Genomic DNA, 24,723 nt, shown 5'->3' with positions numbered 1-24,723 from the left:
AAGTACAATTGATCTGCACGGTGTTTTATACATTTCTCTGAGTGCTATAAAACAATTTAAACATTTCTATTTTGGTGAAGAATGCAAGCAGTTTTCTTGGAGTCATAAATAAAGTACTGATAACAGATGCAGGTGGGCCTCGACCTTGCATGAACACAATGAAGGCCAGTGGGTAAGGTGTTCAGATATCCGGCATGAGGGGCGCGTGATTGCTGTGTGTTACTATGTGTGCTGTGTTCTGAGTTGCTTGGTGTTTATAACTACATGTGGCATCTGACTTTATGGTGTTTGGGCATGTCTGCACAAGCCTCCTGGCATGTGTGTTTTATTGGGGCCAATCTCCTGGTACCATTGTGGTGTTCCTGCGCCTATATGAGTTTCCCGTTTGCGCGTTTGTCTGCCGGCGACTTGCTGCCTCTCTTGTGACCTGTCAATCAGTGGCCTCAGGGCTAGGCCTCAGAGCCTGCCTGACACGTACGTTTGGGTAGGGGTTGATGGAGAGTTCATGGTGGGAGAATTTGACCATAGCAATCCGGTTTCCTTTTTTATGAATGAATGTATCATTGTGCACATCGATTTTTCCAACAGTAACACCATTCACCAGCATTGGAGGAGGCACTTGGAGGCATTTGGCTGAGCAAGGGGAAGAGCCTTTTTTATATGGCCAAGCTGAGGGCCTAGCTAGGTTTCAGGGGTTGGAACGAGGTGAAGGTTGAATGTAAGTCCGGAAAAGGGATGGGCGAATTGAGGCACGTCCTGGGCATTGGTGATGATATAGCTTATTTGTGAACTCCGTAATCGAAGAAAATGGGGTGTGTGGTTGGGAAACGCATGTGATGCTCTTTAAGGATTCAGGCTTGCTGAGTAAAAGTAAGATGTTGAAGATTTCCTTAGTCTGACTGGGTATCTCAGAAAAGTCTTTCATATAATACAGTTTTTAGTTCTCTCGATAGTGCCCTTTGTCTCTTTTGTTGCCTGCTTCACAATGGCTCCTATCTCGAAGTCATTCTAGGGTTCAGCTTCAGCTCTACAAGTTTCTTAATGAGCCCCACGTTGGTGGATTTGATACCCAACTGGATTCCTGAGGAATTTAACTTGAGCTAGAAAGTCCAAGGTAGCCAGGAGCCTTCCATCACCCAAAGATTCCACGCCGCAGGCTTGGAGTACTAGTGTCTGGCAGGCAGCTCTCACGACATGCATTACTCTAGTAACAATGGCCCTGATTTAATGTGCTCTAGTGCCACATTAGAGTCATTTTTTTCTGCTAATGTGCTGTTAGGCTTAAAAAATCTATGCGCCATGCATAATGTATACAAAAGGGCGTTCCCCCGCTAGGTGGACTCCAAAAATGGCGCAGTGGAATCTAAGGGATTCCACTGCATAATTTTTTGGGAATACTTGTAACACCTCCGTGGAGCAGGCGTTAAAAGGGGGCACACCGTTGTTTTCAATGAGCCCCTATGTAGTGTTCAGAGTTAGCGCCAACATTTTGTGCTAACCCTGAACAGTGCATCAACAGCATCAAATATTTTGACGGTATTGCCCCTTCCCCTGACCCTTGGTGCACTGTATTTTAAATATGGAGCACACATGGTGGTGGTAGGGGGGTGCTAAGTAGTGCAGGAAAAGTGGCGCTGCGCTGGGCGAGCACCGCTTTTCTTAAATCTGCCCAATCTTTGGCTAAAAAGACGGATCCTGAAATATAACTTCCCTTGCAGATTCGCTGCCAGGACCAACATCGATGACCTTTCCAAACTATGGGCCTCATTTACTTAAAAGTGGAGCAGCTCTAAGTCAAAACTGGCAGTGCCACGCTGTGTCACTTAAGAAATGCAGGGATGCGCCGTATTTAAAGCAATACAGTACCCCCCTGTGACTTCCCTAGCGCTAAAATGAGCTGCCAAACAACAACACGGGAACTCCTGCACATGACCCATCATTGATGGTGTTTTGCTTTTCTATGTGCATTCCAGAATGCAGCACACGTAGGAAAAGCAAAAACAAGGAGAAATAAAAGTATTTCTCCTCGTTGCACCATGCTAACGCCACTCCTGGGTCGGCGTTAGTTACTGGCGCTGCATCAGGTTTATGATTCCTCATAAAACCGGGGCAGCGTCAAAATGCAATGTGTGTTGTGGTGGAACGCCCATGGCAAAACACACTGCACACCCCTCTGCCACAGAAAACTGCGTCCAGGGGGGCATACTTACAAGGCAGCGTTAAGCCATGGCAAGTGGCCTAATGCTGCCTTGTAAATATAGATAATGGAACGGCGTTAGGGGAGCATCACTAACGGTGACGCTCCAATGGCGCAAGGGCCTTGTAAATGAGGTCCTCTAAGTTTCAGGGCCCAAACTGGGAGCTGCATCCTTCACAAGAACTGCCAGCTGCCAAGAGATCCGGGTGTTGAAATGGTACACAAACCTCTCCTAGAGTTCACCATGTACTGACCCCTCCTATTAAACAATTTACTGACATTACTACAAACCCTTGTGACTTTCACCCACAGCTTATCGCAGTGCTGACCAAGTGAAACTTTTAATTTTTGTCTACAACAAAACAGATGAAAATCAAATCTAAGGCTCTCATTATGACAATGGCGGTAAAAACCGCCTACCGGCGCGGTGATGGCCACCAAAGGACCGTCACCGCAGCTACCAGGCTTCTGCCGTATTATGACCACAGCTGGATTTCCGCCAGGAGAATGGCGGAAATCCGGCTGTGGCCATGCCGGCAGATGGCGGTAAGGTGGTGCCGCCAGCCGTATTATGAAAAATAATACAGCCTGGCGGTGTTCTGCTGGCAGGTGCTGCTGGCGGTAGCAGCGCTCCGTCCCATGTCCTGCCGGAGGACCCCCTGACTACAGATAAGTCGGGTCTTCGACAGGGGAGGGGAGTGGGGGGTGTTGTGTGTGGAGGTGAGTGTGAATGTTTGAGAGTGTGGATGGGGGTGTGTGTTGCGTTTTGAATGCATGTGTGCATGTATGGACGTGTGAGTGCGTGTATCTTGTGTTATGTGAATGTGTGTCTGCATGTATGTATGAAAGTGTATGCAGATGTGTGTGCGAAGGGATCTATGCATGCATGGATGCATGTGGGAATGCGTGTGTGTGTGTGTGTGTGAAGGGGGTGTGAATGTAGAGGTGGTGGGGGGCTTTGGCGAGGTGGGGTGGAGCCTAACTAGATGGGGGAGACCCCTATCAGTGACAGGGAAGGAATTCCCTGTCACTGATAGTGCCTACCGCCATAGTTTTCGTGGCATTAAGAAAGCCACGAAAACCATGTCGGGAGGCGGGGTCATAATCCTGCAGGTGGAACACTGATGGCCGCCGGGCTGGAGATGGATATCTCTAACCCAGCGGCTGTTACCGCCATAGCGGTCGGAGTGATACATTGGTGGGTTGGCTTCAGCCAACCCTCCACTGTCATAATATGGAGGTAGGTACCGCCATCCTGTTGGCAGTACTTACTGGCATATTATCGCCGACCGCCGGGGTCTTAATGACCCCCATAATCTCTACTTCAAAACTCAGCTAATGATTCTGCAGGGCCAAGGCATCCGTTTTGATATTCAGAATAACACTTGGGAGATTAAGGGGGTCATTATGACCCCAGCGGTCGGCGGTAATATGGAGGAAGGTACTGCCAACAGGCTGGCGGTACTTTTCTCCATATTATAATATTGGCTGAAGCCAAACCGCCAATATACCACACCGACTGCAATCTCCAGCCCGGCGGCCGCCTCTGTACCGCCTGTGGGATTATGACGAAAACCATGGCGGTAGGCACTAACAGTGACAGGGAATCCCTTCCCTGTCACTGATAGGGGTCTTCCCCGCCCCCCCACAGGTTTCCCTCCCACCCCCACTTCCTCTCCAGACCCCCCTTCATACACGCCTCTCCCTTCACACACACACACACATGCATACACACATCCATTTCTACATTCATCCAGGCATTCATACATCCATTCACACACACATCCACACACACTTACATATGACATGCATTCACACAACTCAACATACACAGACTCACACCCCCAAACATGCACACACATACAACACACAACACACATCCACATAAATGCATGCACATTCATACACACACACACACACAAAACACCCCCCACCCCTGTCGGATCACCCACTTACCTGTGTCCAGGGGGTCCTCTGGCAGGAGATGGGATGGGGCGCTGCTGCCAGAAGCAGCATCTGCTAGCAGAACACTGCCAGGCTGTATTAATTCTCATAATACGGCCGGCAGCAGCGCCACCTTAGCGCCATCCGCCAGCATGGCCACAGCTGGATTTCCACCATCCTTCTGGAGAAAATCCGGCTGTGGTCATGATACGGCACATGGCTGGTTGCCGCGGCAACGGTCTTTTGGCAGCGGTCGCCGCGGCGGTAGGCGGTATATACCGGCAAGGTCCAAATGAGGGCCTAAATCTTGAAGCCACCACAAACTATCCCAGCTCAGATCTTGAAGACACCACATACCATCCCAACTGAGATCTTGAAGCCACCACAAACCACCATCTGAGATCTTGAAGCCCCCACAAACCATCCCAGCTGAGATCTTGAAGCCCCCACAAACCATCCCAGCTGAGATCTTGAAGCCCCCACAAACCATCCCAGCTGAGATCTTGAAGCCCCCACAAACCATCCCAGCTGAGATCTTGAAGCCCCCACAAACCATCCCAGCTGAGAATGTAATTATCTTGAGAGCAGTTTGGAAGAATCATTTTATATATATTTTGCTAAGAGATTGAAGAGGTACTTTAAGTCAACACAACACTCTACAGCTTCAGATTCGATCCTCAAGGCAGCACTGTAAGCAGCTTGAATGTTTCTTTTACTGTGTACTGATATTGAATGTTCCATCCTCTAGTTTAGGTTTAAGGAGCTAAAACATTAAGGGCCAGGAATGCCCTTTATTGAGGAAATAGTATTAAAAAGACAGGGGCATATTTATGAAAAATAATTTCAAAACTGTGCAAACGCCGTTTTGCGTAATTTTTCTTAATGCTGGCTAGGGCCATTCCTTAGAGCAATTTTAGCACCATATTTATTAAATGACGTGAGATGGCTCTAAGGAATGGCTAGCATAAAAAAAAGACTCTAGCAGGTCAGGGATAATGTTAGGGAAAATTGAGCTAATGGGTCTGAAATGACGTTAGGCTGGTTAGCAGCAAAAAATATGCCGCTAACCAACCTAGTGTCATTTTATGATGGCTAAGCAGCCAAAAAATGGCTCTTTCTAAGTGTAGACAAGAGTCATTACCACCACCCCAAAGCCCACCACAGGGGACTAGTGTCCTCTGGGCAAGCCGTACAGATCCAGTGCCAGGCAGTGGGCCCCATGTAAGGGGCCTCCAATGTTACTTAAAAAAAACAATTATGCTTACCTCAACTTACCTGGGATGGACTCCCTGCTGTGGTGTCCATGTGGTGTGGATGGTGGTGTTCCTGGGGCTGGCATCGTTGTGCCCACTCCACAGTGTTTACCCATGGAAATGGGCCTACCTGCACCCTAATGCCTCGTCTGACCCAGGCGTTAAAGAACGGCGCTAAGTGGGCTTAGCACATTATGAAGGTCCGGCTCATCCTTGCGCGTTGTGTCTGCGCCTGGAGATAAATATGGCGCTAGGCGGTTAGCATCATATTTAGTACAGGAACGCCTATTTTCACCTCATTGATGCAAGGTGGAGTTGCACATCCTAAATATTGTGCTAACTTTAATACTTTGACGCTAGACAGGTAAAGCGTCAAAATATAAATATGGAGTTAGGTTAGCACCCTATTAGCGCCAAAAGTAATGGCGCTTAAGCGACACTAACCATCCATAAATATGGACCACCGTGCTTGAAAATGCAGAATGATTATTTTATGAGTAAACATAAATCAAAGCAGAAGAAAAGTGAGAAAGTGAACTTCTGGTATCTCAGAGGTGGGACAAACTAGTGCTGATATATACATCGGAATAAGGGTTTGAATAATACGCTCTGCAGCCCTTATTCATACTTCTGAAGTGCGTGAGAAACATGTGAGCAGATCATGCTGTCAGACTAATGCTGAAGAAAGTGCAAACACCACTGGTCCGTGGCAAGAAAAAATGTATACGATTGTATTATCAGTTGTCATTTAAGACGTTAATTTCAAAAATGTTTACTAATTTAGTAATCCTTGTTTGCTATTTCCAACTAACTACACTCTTGGTTTTCCATGACATTTCTCAAGCCATTCAAGGTTCAACACCATCAACTATGCAGAATACAAGCACCACTAGCCCAGACTGTGAACTTTATTTATGCCTGTGTATAGTTAACACCACATTTTGTTTTTCTGAGTTTGAAAAATAGATTAATCTTATGACCCAATCCACAATGATAGTACAATCCATCAGCATGACAGAGAATGCAGACCAAGAACAGTAAACAGTTAGCAAAGAGATGGACCAGGAGAGCCTTTACTAACGTGAGAAGGATGAAGATCATCAAGTGATGACTCCCTTCAGAGCCTCTGCCCCAGCGCCATACTCTGAGCTCTTCATTGCCATTGAGTCCCTTTGGAAGTGGAGTGCTCAGTTTCTTCGGTGCAAACCACGATCATGCTTAAATATTTCCTATGTATGCGAATCTACAGGGGCATGTCATTTGATTTTTACAAATTGCTTCTCATATGCACTCATCCGGTGTACTTTGTACTATTTAGCAGCAGGTTGACTGGTAGAGCTGTCCTGCATATGGCACAATCTTCACAGCTACGAGAGCACTTGTTTGACTAGTTGACATTATATTGCTCGTGTCCACTTGAACATTCTGGGTCAGCATTTATTGGGACAATCTCTTCTCTTCCTCACAAACATGCATGTTGGATGGCAATAGGCAGGGAGCGATGGTGTTCATTCTTGTTAACCAGTTAACAGGACAGATTATAACAAAAAATAAAAGATGTGAATGTCTCTGTGTAATTCTCTTCAGCTTTACTTAAAGAGCTCGTTCTGTCTAATCACAAGACTCGCTTCTCAACCTCTGTAGTCTCTTTCTAGACTCTATTTCCAGAGCTTTTTTCTCATCTCCTATACTTACATCTTTTCATGGGCAACTATGACTTCCCCCTGGTTCAGTGCAGTTGTCCTCTGCCCTGGATAAAGGGGGCATCAACCTCAGCCAGCGAGGACCAGTTTGGTGTAAAGATGCAGCTGGTGAGGGTACCCCAGACAGTAGGTGCTGGCTTGGTATATAGATACAGATAGCGAGACTCTGGTGACTAGGCATGTGGTATAGAGATGCAGGTGGTGGGTCTCACCCTGTGGGTCTCACCCTGGTGAGAAGAGACTGGTCTGCTATAGAGATGCAGGTGTTGGGGCCTCCGCAGGCGAGTATGGACTGGTCTGGTATAAAGATGGGGTTGGTGGGTCTCACCTTGGTGATCAGAGACTGGTCTGGTATAAAGATGCAGGTGGTGGGTCTCACCCTGGTGAGTAGAGACTGGTCTGTTACAAAGACGCAGGTGGTGGGTCTCACCCTGGTGAGTTGGGACAGGTGTGGTATGAAGATGCAGGTGGTGGGTCTCACCCTGGTGAGTAGGGACTGGTCTAGAATAAAGATGCAGGTGATGGGTTTCACCCTGGTGAGTAGAGACTGGTCTGCTATAAAGATGCAGGTGGTAGGTCTCACCCTGTGGGTCTCACCCTGGTGAGCAGAGACTGGTATGGTATAAAGATGCAGGTGGTGGATCTCACCCTGTGGGTCTCGCCCTGGTGAGCAGAGACTGGTATGGTATAAAGATGCAGGTGGTGGGTCTAACCCTGTGGGTCTCACCATTGGTGAGTAGGGACAGGTGTGGTATAAAGATGCAGGTGGTGGGTCTCACCCTGGTGAGCAGAGACTGGTATGGTATAAAGATGCAGGTGGTGGGTCTAACCCTGTGGGTCTCACCATTGGTGAGTAGGGACAGGTGTGGTATAAAGATGCAGGTGGTGGGTCTGACCCTGGTGAGTAGAGACTGTTCTGCTATAAAGATGCAGGTGGTGGGTCTCACCCTGTGGGTCTCACCCTGGTGAGCAAGGACTGATCTGGTATGAAGATGCAGGTCATGGGTCTCACTCTGGTGAGCAGGGACTGGTCTAGTGTAAAGGTGGTGGGTCTCACCCTGGTGGCAGGGACCAGTTTGTTGTAAATATGCAGTTTGTAGGAGTTACAATAGTGAGTTGGTAATGGTTTGGCATGAAGATTGAAGTGCTGGGAGTTACCCAGGCTTCTTTTAAATGAGCGCATCCATCTCACTGCCACTGATCCCTTTCTCTGCTTCTTCTGCAGGATTCTCTGGAGTTCCTGGACACAATGACTCCTGATGAGGTGAGTCGCAATCATGGAGAACAAAAAATACCTCTCTTTCCATTCTCAGCATCAAAGCTCAGAGGATTACATCTCTGCCACTGCAAGAGGAGCTGTGAGACCCTTTACAGCAGCAGATCCACATTTCACCACCAGACGCAGAACATGTTATCTCTCATAGCTCTTGCAATGGAGTAGCTTTGTCATAGCATCAGTTCCACGTTTCACCACCAGGGGGCAGAGAATGTTATCTCTCATAGCTGTTGCAATGGAGAAGCTTTGCAAGGCTTCACAGCAGCAGTTCCACGTTTCACCACCAGGGGGCAGAGAATGTTATCTCTCATAGCTGTTGCAATGGAGAAGCTTTGCGAGGCTTCATAGCATCAGTTCAACATTTCACCACCGGGGGCAGAGCATGTTATTTCTCAAAGCTCTTGCAACGGAGAAGCTTTGTCATAGCAGCAGTTCCACATTTCACCACCAGCGGGCAGAGCATGTCATCTCTCCAGCTGGAGAAAGAAACCCTCTTCTGCTGCAGGTCCTCAGGCCACTGACAGAGGTGGGAGCAGGATATCTTTTTCTTAAACCTGGAGCTACAACACCCTTCAAAGCTACAGTGGCATCTCTTTACTGGAGCAGTGGAACTAGAAGGAGATATGAGACTCTGTCTGCGTTTTTACTTCACCGCACCAGGGTGCCGTGTGTCTCTTCTCCCAGGAGCTGTAGGACTCTGCAGAGACAATGCCACCTCTCATCTAAGAGAAGATGGTTCAGGACTTCTTTCCCCAGCCGAAGGAGCCTAGAAGCCGTCTACAGTCCTTTCTTGATTACCACCCTCACCTACAGAGAGTCTGTGCACCCAGTCTCCAATGACTGTACTGAAGGAGCGTCTTTTGGTAACCTCAGGCCTTATTTATGGTACGTCACCTCTGACCAGCAAGACGCCATGCCTTTCCCAGCTGAAACAAGCTGTGAGGCTCAGCAGGGCGTAACAACACTGCAAGGGGCCCCCTGCAAAGAACATGAAGACCCCCCTGCTCCGGACTCACTCAGGCCTGGCGGTGTGCTGAGGGGGCCCTGGACTCCTGGGCCCCTTGCACCACGGGGGCTGCCGGGGCCTTTGTTACGCCAGTGAGGCTCTGTAGCTTCCGTCCCACCGGTCACCAAAACGTTTCTGCTCTCTAGGGAGAAGTTCAGCCTCTGTATAGCTCTAGTCTTGCTTCTCAGCACTACTCTGTGCTTCTTCCCTCCACTGTGAAGATCTCTGAGACTCTCTAAAGTTGCACCTCCACATGTTGCCACAGCAGAGCGCGATGTGACACCTCTCCACAGGACTTGCAAAAGCAAGCACCTGTGCAGCTGCACTTCCAAGTCTCATCACCAGGGGGCAGGCTTTCACTTCAAAGAGGTATAAGACTTCAGTGACTGCCAGTTCCCTTCCCTCAGTTGGATATAGTACCACCCTGCAGTCACTGCAGCTTCCCTCACCTGGAAGGCGGTGTGTACTAGTACCATTCCTGCAGTAACTGCAGCTTCACCTGGAACGCGGTGTGTACTATCACCATTCCTGCAGTAACTGCGGCTTCACCTGTAAGGCAGTGTGTAATAGTACCAGCCTGCAGTCACTGCAGCTTCTCTTCCCTCACCTGGAAGGCAGTGTGTAATAGTAGCAGCCTGCAGTCACTGCAGCTTCCCTTCCCTCACCCGGAAGGCGGTGTGTAATAGTACCAACCCTGCAGTCACTGAAGCTTCCCTTCTCTCACCCGGAAGGCAGTGTGTAATAGTACCAACCCTGCAGTCACTGCAGCTTCCCTTCCCTCACCTGGAAGGCGGTGTGTAATAGTACCAACCCTGCAGTCACTGCAGCTTCCCTTCCCTCACCCGGAAGGCGGTGTGTAATAGTACCAACCCTGCAGTCACTGCAGCTTCCCTTCCCTCACCCGGAAGGCGGTGTGTAATAGTACCAACCCTGCAGTCACTGAAGCTTCCCTTCTCTCACCCGGAAGGCAGTGTGTAATAGTACCAACCCTGCAGTCCCTGCAGCTTCCCTTTACTCACCTGGAAGGCAGCGTGTAATAGTACCTACCCTGCAGCCACTGCAGCTTACCTTCCCTCACCAGGAAGGCAATGTGTACTAGTACCATTCCTGCAGTAACTGTGGCTTCACCTGGAAGGCAGTGTGTGATAGTACCGACACTGCAGTCACTGCAGCTTCACCAGGAAGGTGGTGTGTAATAGTACCATTCCTGCAGTCACTGCAGCTAGCTTCCCTTCTCTCACCTGGAAGGCGGCGTGTAATATTACCAACCCTGCAGTCACTGCAGCTTTCCTTCCCTCACCTGGAAGGCGGTGTGTAATAGTACCATTCCTGCAGTAACTGCAGCTTCACCTGGAAGGCAGTGTGTAATAGTACCAACCCTGCAGTCACCGCAGCTTCCCTTCCCTCACTTGGAAGGCAGTGTGTAATAGTGCCATTCCTGCAGTAACAGCGGATTCACCTGGAAGGCAGTGTGTAATAGTACCAACCTTGCAGTCACTGCAGCTTCCCTTTACTCACCTGGAAGGCAGTGTGTAATAGTACCAACCCTGCAGTCACTGCAGCTTCACCTGGAAGGCAGTGTGTAATAGTACCAGCCTGCAGTCACTGCAGCTTCCCTTCTCTCACCTGGAAGGTGGTGTGTAATAGTAACAACCCTGCAGTCACTGCAGCTTCCCTTCCCTCACCCAGAAGGCGGTGTTTAATAGTACCAACCCTGCAGTCACTGCAGCTTCCCTTCCCACACCCGGAAGGCAGTGTATAATAGTACCAACCCTGCAGTCACTGCAGCTTCCCTTCTCTCACCTGGGAGGCAGTGTGTAATAGTACCAACCCTGCAGTCACTGCAGCTTACCTTCCCTCACCTGGAAGGCAGTGTGTACTAGTACCATTCCTGCAATAACTGCGGCTTCACCTGGAAGGCAGTGTGTGATAGTACAGACCCTGCAGTCACTGCAGCTTCACCAGGAAGGCGGTGTGTAAAAGTACCATTCCTGCAGTCACTGCAGCTTCCCTTCTCTCACCTGGAAGGTGGTGTGTAATATTACCTACCCTGCAGTCACTGCAGCTTCCCTTCCCTCACTTGGAAGGCAGTGTGTAATAGTACCATTCCTGCAGTAACAGCAGCTTCACCTGGAAGCCAGTGTGTAATAGTACCAACCCTGCAGTCACTGCAGCTTCCCTTTACTCACCTGGAAGGCAGTATGTAATAGTACCAACCCTGCAGTCACGGCAGCTTCACCTGGAATCCGGTGTGTAATAGTACCAACCCTGCATTCACTGCAGCTTCCCTGCCCTCACCTGGAAGGCGGTGTTTAATAGAACCAACCCTGCAGTCACTGCAGCTTCCCTTCTCTCACCTGGAAGGCAGTGTGTAATAGTACCAACCCTGCAGTCACTGCAGCTTCCCGTTACTCACCTGGAAGGCAGTGTGTGATAGTACCAACCCTGCAGTAACTGCAGCTTCCCTACTCTCACCTGGAAGGCGGTGTGTAATATTACCAACCCCGCAGTCACTGCAGCTTCCCTTCCCTCACCTGGAAGGCGGTGTGTAATAGTACCTACCCTGCAGTCACCGCAGCTTCCCTTCCCTCACTTGGAAGGTAGTGTGTAATAGTACCAACCCTGCAGTCACTGCAGCTTCCCTTCCCTCACCCGGAAGGCAGTGTGTAATAGTACCAATTCTGCAGTCACTGCAGCTTCCCTTCTCTCACCTGGAAGTCAGTGTGTAATAGGACCAACCCTGCAGTCACTGCAGCTTCCCTTCCCTCACCAGGAAGGCGGTGTGTAATAGTACCTACCCTGCAGTCACCGCAGCTTCCCTTCCCTCACATGGAAGGTAGTGTGTAATAGTACCAACCATGCAGTCACTGCAGCTTACCTTCCCTCACCTGGAAGGCAGTGTGTACTAGTACCATTCCTGCAATAACTGTGGCTTCACCTGGAAGGCAGTGTGTGATAGTACAGACCCTGCAGTCACTGCAGCTTCACCAGGAAGGCGGTGTGTAATAGTACCATTCCTACAGTCACTGAAGCTTCCCTTCTCTCACCTGGAAGGTGGTGTGTAATATTACCTACCCTGCAGTCACCGCAGCTTCCCTTCCCTCACTTGGAAGGCAGTGTGTAATAGTACCATTCCTGCAGTAACAGCAGCTTCATCTGGAAGCCAGTGTGTAATAGTACCAACCCTGCAGTCACTGCAGCTTCCCTTTACTCACCTGGAAGGCAGTATGTAATAGTACCAACCCTGCAGTCACTGAAGCTTCACCTGGAATCCGGTGTGTAATAGTATCAACCCTGCATTCACTGCAGCTTCCCTGCCCTCACCTGGAAGGCGGTGTGTAATAGAACCAACCCTGCAGTCACTGCAGCTTCCCTTCTCTCACCTGGAAGGCAGTGTGTAATAGTACCAACCCTGCAGTCACTGCAGCTTCCCGTTACTCAACTGGAAGGCAGTGTGTGATAGTACCAACCCTAGAGTAACTGCAGCTTCCCTACTCTCACCTGGAAGGCGGTGTATAATATTACCAACCCCGCAGTCACTGCAGCTTCCCTTCCCTCACCTGGAAGGCGGTGTGTAATAGTACCTACCCTGCAGTCACCGCAGCTTCCCTTCCCTCACTTGGAAGGTAGTGTGTAATAGTACCAACCCTGCAGTCACTGCAGCTTCCCTTCCCTCACCCGGAAGGCAGTGTGTAATAGTACCAATTCTGCAGTCACTGCAGCTTCCCTTCTCTCACCTGGAAGGCAGTGTGTAATAGTACCAACCCTGCAGTCACTGCAGCTTCCCTTCCCTCACCTGGAAGGCGGTGTGTAATAGTACCTACCCTGCAGACACCGCAGCTTCCCTTCCATCACATGGAAGGTAGTGTGTAATAGTACCAACCCTGCAGTCACTGCAGCTTCCCTTCCCTCACCCGGAAGGCAGTGTGTAATAGTACCAATCCTGCAGTCACTGCAGCTTCCCTTCTCTCAGCTGGAAGGCAGTGTGTAATAGTACCAACCCTGCAGTGACCGCAGCTTCCCTTCCCTCACCTGGAAGGCGGTGTGTAAGAGTACCAACCCTGCAGTCACTGCAGCTTCACCTGGAAGGCAGTGTGTACTAGTACCATTCCTGCAGTAACTGCGGGCTCACCTGGAAGGCAGTGTGTAATAGTACAAACCCTGCAGTAACTGCAGCTTCACCTGGAAGGCAGTGTGTAAAAGTACCATTCCTGCAGTCACTGCAGCTTCCCTTCCCTCACCAGGAAGGCGGTGTGTAATAGTACCTACCCTGCAGTCACCGCAGCTTCCCTTCCCTCACATGGAAGGTAGTGTGTAATAGTACCAACCATGCAGTCACTGCAGCTTACCTTCCCTCACCTGGAAGGCAGTGTGTACTAGTACCATTCCTGCAATAACTGCGGCTTCACCTGGAAGGCAGTGTGTGATAGTACAGACCCTGCAGTCACTGCAGCTTCACCAGGAAGGCGGTGTGTAAAAGTACCATTCCTGCAGTCACTGCAGCTTCCCTTCTCTCACCTGGAAGGTGGTGTGTAATATTACCTACCCTGCAGTCACTGCAGCTTCCCTTCCCTCACTTGGAAGGCAGTGTGTAATAGTACCATTCCTGCAGTAACAGCAGCTTCACCTGGAAGCCAGTGTGTAATAGTACCAACCCTGCAGTCACTGCAGCTTCCCTTTACTCACCTGGAAGGCAGTATGTAATAGTACCAACCCTGCAGTCACGGCAGCTTCACCTGGAATCCGGTGTGTAATAGTACCAACCCTGCATTCACTGCAGCTTCCCTGCCCTCACCTGGAAGGCGGTGTTTAATAGAACCAACCCTGCAGTCACTGCAGCTTCCCTTCTCTCACCTGGAAGGCAGTGTGTAATAGTACCAACCCTGCAGTCACTGCAGCTTCCCGTTACTCACCTGGAAGGCAGTGTGTGATAGTACCAACCCTGCAGTAACTGCAGCTTCCCTACTCTCACCTGGAAGGCGGTGTGTAATATTACCAACCCCGCAGTCACTGCAGCTTCCCTTCCCTCACCTGGAAGGCGGTGTGTAATAGTACCTACCCTGCAGTCACCGCAGCTTCCCTTCCCTCACTTGGAAGGTAGTGTGTAATAGTACCAACCCTGCAGTCACTGCAGCTTCCCTTCCCTCACCCGGAAGGCAGTGTGTAATAGTACCAATTCTGCAGTCACTGCAGCTTCCCTTCTCTCACCTGGAAGGCAGTGTGTAATAGGACCAACCCTGCAGTCACTGCAGCTTCCCTTCCCTCACCAGGAAGGCGGTGTGTAATAGTACCTACCCTGCAGTCACCGCAGCTTCCCTTCCCTCACATGGAAGGTAGTGTGTAATAGTACCAACCATGCAGTCACTGCAGCTTACCTTCCCTCACCTGGAAGGCAGTGTGTACTAGTACCATTCCTGCAATAACTGTGGCTTCACCTGGAAGGCAGTGTGTGATAGTACAGACCCTGCAGTCACTGCAGCTTCACCAGGAAGGCGGTGTGTAATAGTACCATTCCTACAGTCACTGAAGCTTCCCTTCTCTCACCTGGAAGGTGGTGTGTAATATTACCTACCCTGCAGTCACCGCAGCTTCCCTTCCCTCACTTGGAAGGCAGTGTGTAATAGTACCATTCCTGCAGTAACAGCAGCTTCATCTGGAAGCCAGTGTGTAATAGTACCAACCCTGCAGTCACTGCAGCTTCCCTTTACTCACCTGGAAGGCAGTATGTAATAGTACCAACCCTGCAGTCACTGAAGCTTCACCTGGAATCCGGTGTGTAATAGTATCAACCCTGCATTCACTGCAGCTTCCCTGCCCTCACCTGGAAGGCGGTGTGTAATAGAACCAACCCTGCAGTCACTGCAGCTTCCCTTCTCTCACCTGGAAGGCAGTGTGTAATAGTACCAACCCTGCAGTCACTGCAGCTTCCCGTTACTCAACTGGAAGGCAGTGTGTGATAGTACCAACCCTAGAGTAACTGCAGCTTCCCTACTCTCACCTGGAAGGCGGTGTATAATATTACCAACCCCGCAGTCACTGCAGCTTCCCTTCCCTCACCTGGAAGGCGGTGTGTAATAGTACCTACCCTGCAGTCACCGCAGCTTCCCTTCCCTCACTTGGAAGGTAGTGTGTAATAGTACCAACCCTGCAGTCACTGCAGCTTCCCTTCCCTCACCCGGAAGGCAGTGTGTAATAGTACCAATTCTGCAGTCACTGCAGCTTCCCTTCTCTCACCTGGAAGGCAGTGTGTAATAGTACCAACCCTGCAGTCACTGCAGCTTCCCTTCCCTCACCTGGAAGGCGGTGTGTAATAGTACCTACCCTGCAGACACCGCAGCTTCCCTTCCATCACATGGAAGGTAGTGTGTAATAGTACCAACCCTGCAGTCACTGCAGCTTCCCTTCCCTCACCCGGAAGGCAGTGTGTAATAGTACCAATCCTGCAGTCACTGCAGCTTCCCTTCTCTCAGCTGGAAGGCAGTGTGTAATAGTACCAACCCTGCAGTGACCGCAGCTTCCCTTCCCTCACCTGGAAGGCGGTGTGTAAGAGTACCAACCCTGCAGTCACTGCAGCTTCACCTGGAAGGCAGTGTGTACTAGTACCATTCCTGCAGTAACTGCGGGCTCACCTGGAAGGCAGTGTGTAATAGTACAAACCCTGCAGTAACTGCAGCTTCACCTGGAAGGCAGTGTGTAATTGTACCATTCCTGCAGTAACTGCAGCTTCACCTGGAAGGCGGTGTGTAATAGTACCATTCCTGCAGTCACCGCAGCTTCCCTTCCCTCACCTGGAAGGCAGTGTGCAATAGTACAAACCCTGCAGTAACTGCAGCTTCCACTGGAAGGCAGTGTGTACTAGTACCAACCCTGCAGTAACTGCAGCTTCACCTGGAAGGGAGTGTGTACTAGTACCATTGCTGCAGTAACTGCAGCTTCACCTGGAAGGCAATGTGTACTAGTACCATTCCTGCAGTAACTGTAGCTTCACCTGGAAGGGGGTGTGTAATAGTACCATTCCTGCAGTAACTGCATCTTCACCTGGAAGGCGGTGTGTACTAGTACCATTCCTGCAGTAACTGCAGCTTCACCTGGAAGGCAATGTGTACTAGTACCATTCCTGCAGTAACTGCAGCTTCACCTGAAAGGCAGTGTCTAATAGTACCATTCCTGCAGTAACTGCAGCTTCACCTGGAAGGCAGTGTGTAATAGTACAACCCCTGCAGTAACTGCAGGTTCACCTGGAAGGTAGTGTGTACTAGTACCATTCCTGCAGTAACTGCAGCTTCACCTGGAAGGTGGTGTGTACTAGTACCATTCCTGCAGTAACTGCAGGTTCACCTGGAAGGCAGTGTGTAATAGTACCATTCTTGCAGTAACTGCAGCTTCACCTGGAAGGCGGTGTGTAGTAGTACCATTCCTGCAGTAACTGCAGCTTCACTTCCCTCACTTGGAAGGCAGTGTGTAATAGCCCCAGCCCTGCAGTAACTGCAGGTTCACCTGGAAGGCAGTGTGTAATAGTACCATTCGTGCAGTAACTGCAGCTTCACCTGGAAGGCAGTGTGTAATATTACAAACCCTGCAGTAACTGCAGCTTCACATGGAAGGCAGTGTGTAATAGTACCATTCCTGCAGCAACTGCAGGTTCACCTGGAAGGCAGTGTGTAATAGTACAATTCCTGCAGTAACTGCAGCTTCACCTGGAAGGAAGTGTGTAATAGTATCATTCCTGCAGTAACTGCAGCTTCACCTGGAAGGCGGTGTGTAATAGTACAAACCCTGCAGTAACTGCAGCTTCACCTGGAAGGCGGTGTGTAATAGTACAATTCCTGCAGTAACTGCAGCTTCACCTGGAAGGTGGTGTGTACTAGTACCATTCCTGCAGTAACTGCAGCTTCACCTGGAACGGGGTGTGTGATAGTACCATTCCTGCAGTAACTGCAGCTTCACCTGGAAGGGGTGGTGTAATAGTACCATTCCTGCAGTAACTGCAGCTTCACCTGGAAGGCGGTGTGTACTAGTACCATTCCTGCAGTAACTGCTGCTTCACCTGAAAGGCAGTGTGTAATAGTACCATTCCTGCAGTAACTGCAGCTTCACCTGAAAGGCAGTGTGTAATAGTACCATTCCTGCAGTAACTGCAGCTTCACCTGGAAGGCAGTGTGTGATAGTACCATTCCTGCTGCTGCATGAGGATGTTAGATGGAGGGGTTACGGGTAGGCAGGGGAGTGAGGGCCTGACATTACCAGAGATGTTGATCTTTCATATGTCTGTCTCCCCATAGGTCAGAGAGTGGGAGGAACAGGAGCTGGACAAGCCTGCCTGCTTTGACACCTGTCGCATTGACCCTTCACCCTTCCAGCTGGTGGAGAGGACGTCCCTGCATAAGGTGAGGCGACGTTGCACTCCCTGTCCTGTCGCTGGTGTATTTCCTTGGTGTCTTCTATGCACAATCACATCACAGCTGGGATACCCCCGGCATGTGTTTTCACTAATACTGCTTGTGCTTTCCATGCCCATCATGTTCCCACATATTACAGCTAGGATACCCCCTCTCCTGTGTTTCACTATTACTGCTTGTGCTTTCCATGGACACTCACACCCCAGCACACTACAACTAGGATACCCCCTGGCATGTGTTTTCAATAAGACTGCATGTGCTTTCCATGCCCATCACGTTCCCACATATTACAGCTAGGATACACGCGCTCCTGTGTTTTCACAAATACTGCTTGTACGTTCCATGCACACTCACATCTCACCACATTACAACTAGGGTACACCCTCTACTGTGTCTTCACTAATACAGCTTGTGCTTTCCATGCACACTCACATTCCAATACATTACAGCTGGGATACCCCCAGGCATGTGTTTTCAGTAATACTCCTTGTGCTTTCCATGCACACTTGCGTTCCCACATATTACAGCTAGGATAAACACTTTCCTGTGTTTTCACTAAATACTGCTTGTGCTTTCCATGCAAACTCACATCCCAGCACATCACAGCTGGGATACCCCCGGCATATGTTTTCACTAATACTCCTTGTGCTTTCCATGCCCATGGCGTTCCCACATATTACAGCTAGGATACACACTGTCCTGTGTTTTCACTAATACTGCTTGTGCTTTCCATGCACACTCATAACCCAGCACATTACAACTAGGATACCCCCTGGCATGTGTTTTCACTAATATTGCTTGTGCTTTCCATTCACACTCGCGTCCCCACATATTGCAGCTAGGAATCACACTCTTCTGTGTTTTCACCAATACTGCGTGTGCTTTCCATGCACACTCACATCCTAGCACATTATAACTGGGATACCCCCTGGCATGTGTTTTCAATAATACTGCTTGTGCTTTCCATGCACACTCACGTTCCCACATATTACAGCTAGGATGCACGCTCTCCTGTGTTTTCACTATTACTGCTTGTGCTTTCCATGCACACTCACATCCCAGCATATTACAACTAGGATACGCCCTCTACTGTGTCTTCACTAATACATCTTGTGCTTTCCATGCACACTCACATCCCAGCACATTACAACTAGGATACCCCCTGGCATGTGTTTTCACTAATACTGCTTGTGCTTTCCATGCACACTCGCGTTCCCACATATTGCAGCTAGGAATCACACTCTTCTGTGTTTTCACTATTACTGCTTGTGCTTTCCATGCACACTCACATCCCAGCACATGATAACTATGATACCCACTGACATGTTTTTTCACTAATACTGCTTGTGCTTTCTATGCACACTCGCGTTCCCATATATTACAGCTAGGAATCACACTCTTCTGTGTTTTCACTAATACTGCTTGTGCTTTCCATGCACACTCACATCCCAGCATATTACAACTAGGATACGCCCTCTACTGTGTCTTCACTAATACATCTTGTGCTTTCCATGCACACTCACATTCCAATACATTACAGCTGGGATACCCCCTGGCATGTGTTTTCAGTAATACTCCTTGTGCTTTCCATGCACACTTGTGTTCCCACATATTACAACTAGGATGCACGCTCTCCTGTGTTTTCACTAATACTGCTTGTGCTTTCCATGCACACTCGCGTTCCCACATATTGCAGCTAGGAATCACACTCTTCTGTGTTTTCACAATTACTGCTTGTGCTTTCCATGCACACTCACATCCCAGCACATTATAACTAGGATACCCACTGGCATGTGTTTTCACTAATACTGCTTGTGCTTTCCATGCACACTCGCGTTCCCAGATATTACAGCTAGGAATGACACTCTTATGTGTTTTCACTAATACTGCTTGTGCTTTCCATGCACACTCACATCCCAGCATATTACAACTAGGATACGCCCTCTACTGTGTCTTCACTAATACATCTTGTGCTTTCCATGCACACTCACATTCCAATACATTAAAGCTGGGATACCCCCTGACATGTGTTTTCAGTAATACTCATTGTGCTTTCCATGCACACTTGTGTTCCCACATATTATAACTAGGATGCACGCTCTCCTGTGTTTTCACTAATACTGCTTGTGCTTTCCATGCACACTCGCGTTCCCACATATTGCAGCTAGGAATCACCCTCTTCTGTGTTTTCACTAATACTGCTTGTGCTTTCCATGCACACTCACATCCCAGCACATTACAACTAGGATACCCCCTGGCATGTGTTTTCACTAATATTGCTTGTGCTTTCCATTCACACTCGCGTCCCCACATATTGGAGCTAGGAATCACACTCTTTTGTGTTTTCACCAATACTGCGTGTGCTTTCCATGCACACTCACATCCCAGCACATTATAACTAGGATACACCCTGGCATGTGTTTTCAATAATACTGCTTGTGCTTTCCATGCACACTCATGTTCCCACATATTACAGCTAGGAGGCACGCTCTCCTGTGTTTTCACTATTACTGCTTGTGCTTTCCATGCACACTCACATCCCAGCATATTACAACTAGGATACGCCCTCTACTGTGTCTTCACTAATACATCTTGTGCTTTCCATGCACACTCACATCCCAGCACATTACAACTAGGATACCCCCTGGCATGTGTTTTCACTAATACTACTTGTGCTTTCCATGCACACTTGCGTTCCCACATATTGCAGCTAGGAATCACACTCTTCTGTGTTTTCACTATTACTGCTTGTGCTTTCCATGCACACTCACATCCCAGCACATGATAACTATGATACCCACTGACATGTTTTTTCACTAATACTGCTTGTGCTTTCCATGCACACTAGCGTTCCCATATATTACAGCTAGGAATCACACTCTTCTGTGTTTTCACTAATACTGCTTGTGCTTTCCATGCACACTCACATCCCAGCATATTACAACTAGGATACGCCCTCTACTGTGTCTTCACTAATACATCTTGTGCTTTCCATGCACACTCACATTCCAATACATTACAGCTGGGATACCCCCTGGCATGTGTTTTCAGTAATACTCCTTGTGCTTTCCATGCACACTTGTGTTCCCACATATTACAACTAGGATGCACGCTCTCCTGTGTTTTCACTATTACTGCTTGTGCTTTCCATGCACACTCACATCCCAGCACATTATAACTAGGATACCCACTGGCATGTGTTTTCACTAATACTGCTTGTGCTTTCCATGCACACTCGCGTTCCCAGATATTACAGCTAGGAATGACACTTTTCTGTGTTTTCACTAATACTGCTTGTGCTTTCCATGCACACTCACATCCCAGCATATTACAACTAGGATACGCCCTCTACTGTGTCTTCACTAATACATCTTGTGCTATCCATGCACACTCACATTCCAATACATTACAACTGGGATACCCCCTGGTATGTGTTTTCAGTAATACTACTTGTGCTTTCCATGCACACTTGTGTTCCCACATATTACAACTAGGATGCACGCTCTCCTGTGTTTTCACTAATACTGCTTGTGCTTTCCATGCACACTCGCGTTCCCACACTAGGAATCACACTCTTCTGTGTTTTCACTAATACTGCTTGTGCTTTGCATGCACACTCATATCCCAGCACATTACAACTAGGATACCCCCTGGCATGTGTTTTCACTAATATTGCTTGTGCTTTCCATTCACACTTGCGTCCCCACATATTGCAGCTAGGAATCACACTCTTCTGTGTTTTCACCAATACTGCGTGTGCTTTCCATGCACACTCACATCCCAGCACATTATAACTAGGATACCCCCTGGCATGTGTTTTCAATAATACTGCTTGTGCTTTCCATGCACACTCACGTTCCCACATATTACAGCTAGGATGCACGCTCTCCTGTGTTTTCACTATTACTGCTTGTGCTTTCCATGCACACTCACATCCCAGCATATTACAACTAGGATACGCCCTCTACTGTGTCTTCACTAATACATCTTGTGCTTTCCATGCACACTCACATCCCAGCACATTACAACTAGGATACCCCCTGGCATGTGTTTTCACTAATACTGCTTGTGCTTTCCATGCACACTCGCATTCCCACATATTGCAGCTAGGAATCACACTCTTCTGTGTTTTCACTATTACTGCTTGTGCTTTCCATGCACACTCACATCCCAGCACATGATAACTATGATACCCACTGACATGTTTTTTCATTAATACTGCTTGTGCTTTCCATGCACACTCACATTCCAATACATTACAGCTGGGATACCCCCTGGCATGTGTTTTCAGTAATACTCCTTGTGCTTTCCATGCACACTTGTGTTCCCACATATTACAACTAGGATGCACGCTCTCCTGTGTTTTCACTAATACTGCTTGTGCTTTCCATGCACACTCGCGTTCCCACATATTGCAGCTAGGAATCACACTTTTCTGTGTTTTCACTATTACTGCTTGTGCTTTCCATGCACACTCACATCCCAGCACATTATAACTAGGATACCCACTGGCATGTGTTTTCACTAATACTGCTTGTGCTTTCCATGCACACTCGCGTTCCCAGATATTACAGCTAGGAATGACACCCTTCTGTGTTTTTACACTAATACTGCTTGTGCTTTCCATGCACACTCACATCCCAGCATATTACAACTAGGATACGCCCTCTACTGTGTCTTCACTAATACATCTTGTGCTTTCCATGCACACTCACATTCCAATACATTAAAGCTGGGATACCCCCTGACATGTGTTTTCAGTAATACTCATTGTGCTTTCCATGCACACTTGTGTTCCCACATATTATAACTAGGATGCACGCTCTCCTGTGTTTTCACTAATACTGCTTGTGCTTTCCATGCACACTCGCGTTCCCACATATTGCAGCTAGGAATCACACTCTTCTGTGTTTTCACTAATACTGCTTGTGCTTTCCATGCACACTCACATCCCAGCACATTACAACTAGGATACCCCCTGGCATGTGTTTTCACTAATATTGCTTGTGCTTTCCATTCACACTCGCGTCCCCACATATTGGAGCTAGGAATCACACTCTTTTGTGTTTTCACCAATACTGCGTGTGCTTTCCATGCACACTCACATCCCAGCACATTATAACTAGGATACACCCTGGCATGTGTTTTCAATAATACTGCTTGTGCTTTCCATGCACACTCACGTTCCCACATATTACAGCTAGGAGGCACGCTCTCCTGTGTTTTCACTATTACTGCTTGTGCTTTCCATGCACACTCACATCCCAGCATATTACAACTAGGATACGCCCTCTACTGTGTCTTCACTAATACATCTTGTGCTTTCCATGCACACTCACATCCCAGCACATTACAACTAGGATACCCCCTGGCATGTGTTTTCACTAATACTACTTGTGCTTTCCATGCACACTTGCGTTCCCACATATTGCAGCTAGGAATCACACTCTTCTGTGTTTTCACTATTACTGCTTGTGCTTTCCATGCACACTCACATCCCAGCACATGATAACTATGATACCCACTGACATGTTTTTTCACTAATACTGCTTGTGCTTTCCATGCACACTAGCGTTCCCATATATTACAGCTAGGAATCACACTCTTCTGTGTTTTCACTAATACTGCTTGTGCTTTCCATGCACACTCACATCCCAGCATATTACAACTAGGATACGCCCTCTACTGTGTCTTCACTAATACATCTTGTGCTTTCCATGCACACTCACATTCCAATACATTACAGCTGGGATACCCCCTGGCATGTGTTTTCAGTAATACTCCTTGTGCTTTCCATGCACACTTGTGTTCCCACATATTACAACTAGGATGCACGCTCTCCTGTGTTTTCACTATTACTGCTTGTGCTTTCCATGCACACTCACATCCCAGCACATTATAACTAGGATACCCACTGGCATGTGTTTTCACTAATACTGCTTGTGCTTTCCATGCACACTCGCGTTCCCAGATATTACAGCTAGGAATGACACTCTTCTGTGTTTTCACTAATACTGCTTGTGCTTTCCATGCACACTCACATCCCAGCATATTACAACTAGGATACGCCCTCTACTGTGTCTTCACTAATACATCTTGTGCTATCCATGCACACTCACATTCCAATACATTACAACTGGGATACCCCCTGGTATGTGTTTTCAGTAATACTACTTGTGCTTTCCATGCACACTTGTGTTCCCACATATTACAACTAGGATGCATGCTCTCCTGTGTTTTCACTAATACTGCTTGTGCTTTCCATGCACACTCGCGTTCCCACACTAGGAATCACACTCTTCTGTGTTTTCACTAATACTGCTTGTGCTTTGCATGCACACTCATATCCCAGCACATTACAACTAGGATACCCCCTGGCATGTGTTTTCACTAATATTGCTTGTGCTTTCCATTCACACTTGCGTCCCCACATATTGCAGCTAGGAATCACACTCTTCTGTGTTTTCACCAATACTGCGTGTGCTTTCCATGCACACTCACATCCCAGCACATTATAACTAGGATACCCCCTGGCATGTGTTTTCAATAATACTGCTTGTGCTTTCCATGCACACTCACGTTCCCACATATTACAGCTAGGATGCACGCTCTCCTGTGTTTTCACTATTACTGCTTGTGCTTTCCATGCACACTCACATCCCAGCATATTACAACTAGGATACGCCCTCTACTGTGTCTTCACTAATACATCTTGTGCTTTCCATGCACACTCACATCCCAGCACATTACAACTAGGATACCCCCTGGCATGTGTTTTCACTAATACTGCTTGTGCTTTCCATGCACACTCGCATTCCCACATATTGCAGCTAGGAATCACACTCTTCTGTGTTTTCACTATTACTGCTTGTGCTTTCCATGCACACTCACATCCCAGCACATGATAACTATGATACCCACTGACATGTTTTTTCACTAATACTG

At 48.3% G+C, this 24,723-nt stretch overlaps 1 protein-coding gene across 1 annotated transcript in view; it reads left to right on the top strand.

Annotated features, from left to right (window-relative positions):
• CLCN1 (chloride voltage-gated channel 1) overlaps nucleotides 1–24,723 on the top strand; it is a 609,758-nt gene that overhangs the window by 569,905 nt on the left and 15,130 nt on the right. The window contains exons 20-21 of the mRNA XM_069242656.1: nucleotides 8,323–8,361; nucleotides 17,662–17,766. Coding sequence (XP_069098757.1) covers nucleotides 8,323–8,361; nucleotides 17,662–17,766 — 144 coding nt within the window. The remainder of the gene's footprint in view (nucleotides 1–8,322; nucleotides 8,362–17,661; nucleotides 17,767–24,723) is intronic.

This window comes from Pleurodeles waltl, chromosome 7 (assembly GCF_031143425.1).
Source record: "Pleurodeles waltl isolate 20211129_DDA chromosome 7, aPleWal1.hap1.20221129, whole genome shotgun sequence".
NCBI classification, from domain to species: Eukaryota; Metazoa; Chordata; class Amphibia; order Caudata; family Salamandridae; genus Pleurodeles; species Pleurodeles waltl.
The sequence above is the reverse complement of the archived record's forward strand: the minus strand, read 5'-3'. Positions and strand labels throughout refer to the sequence as shown.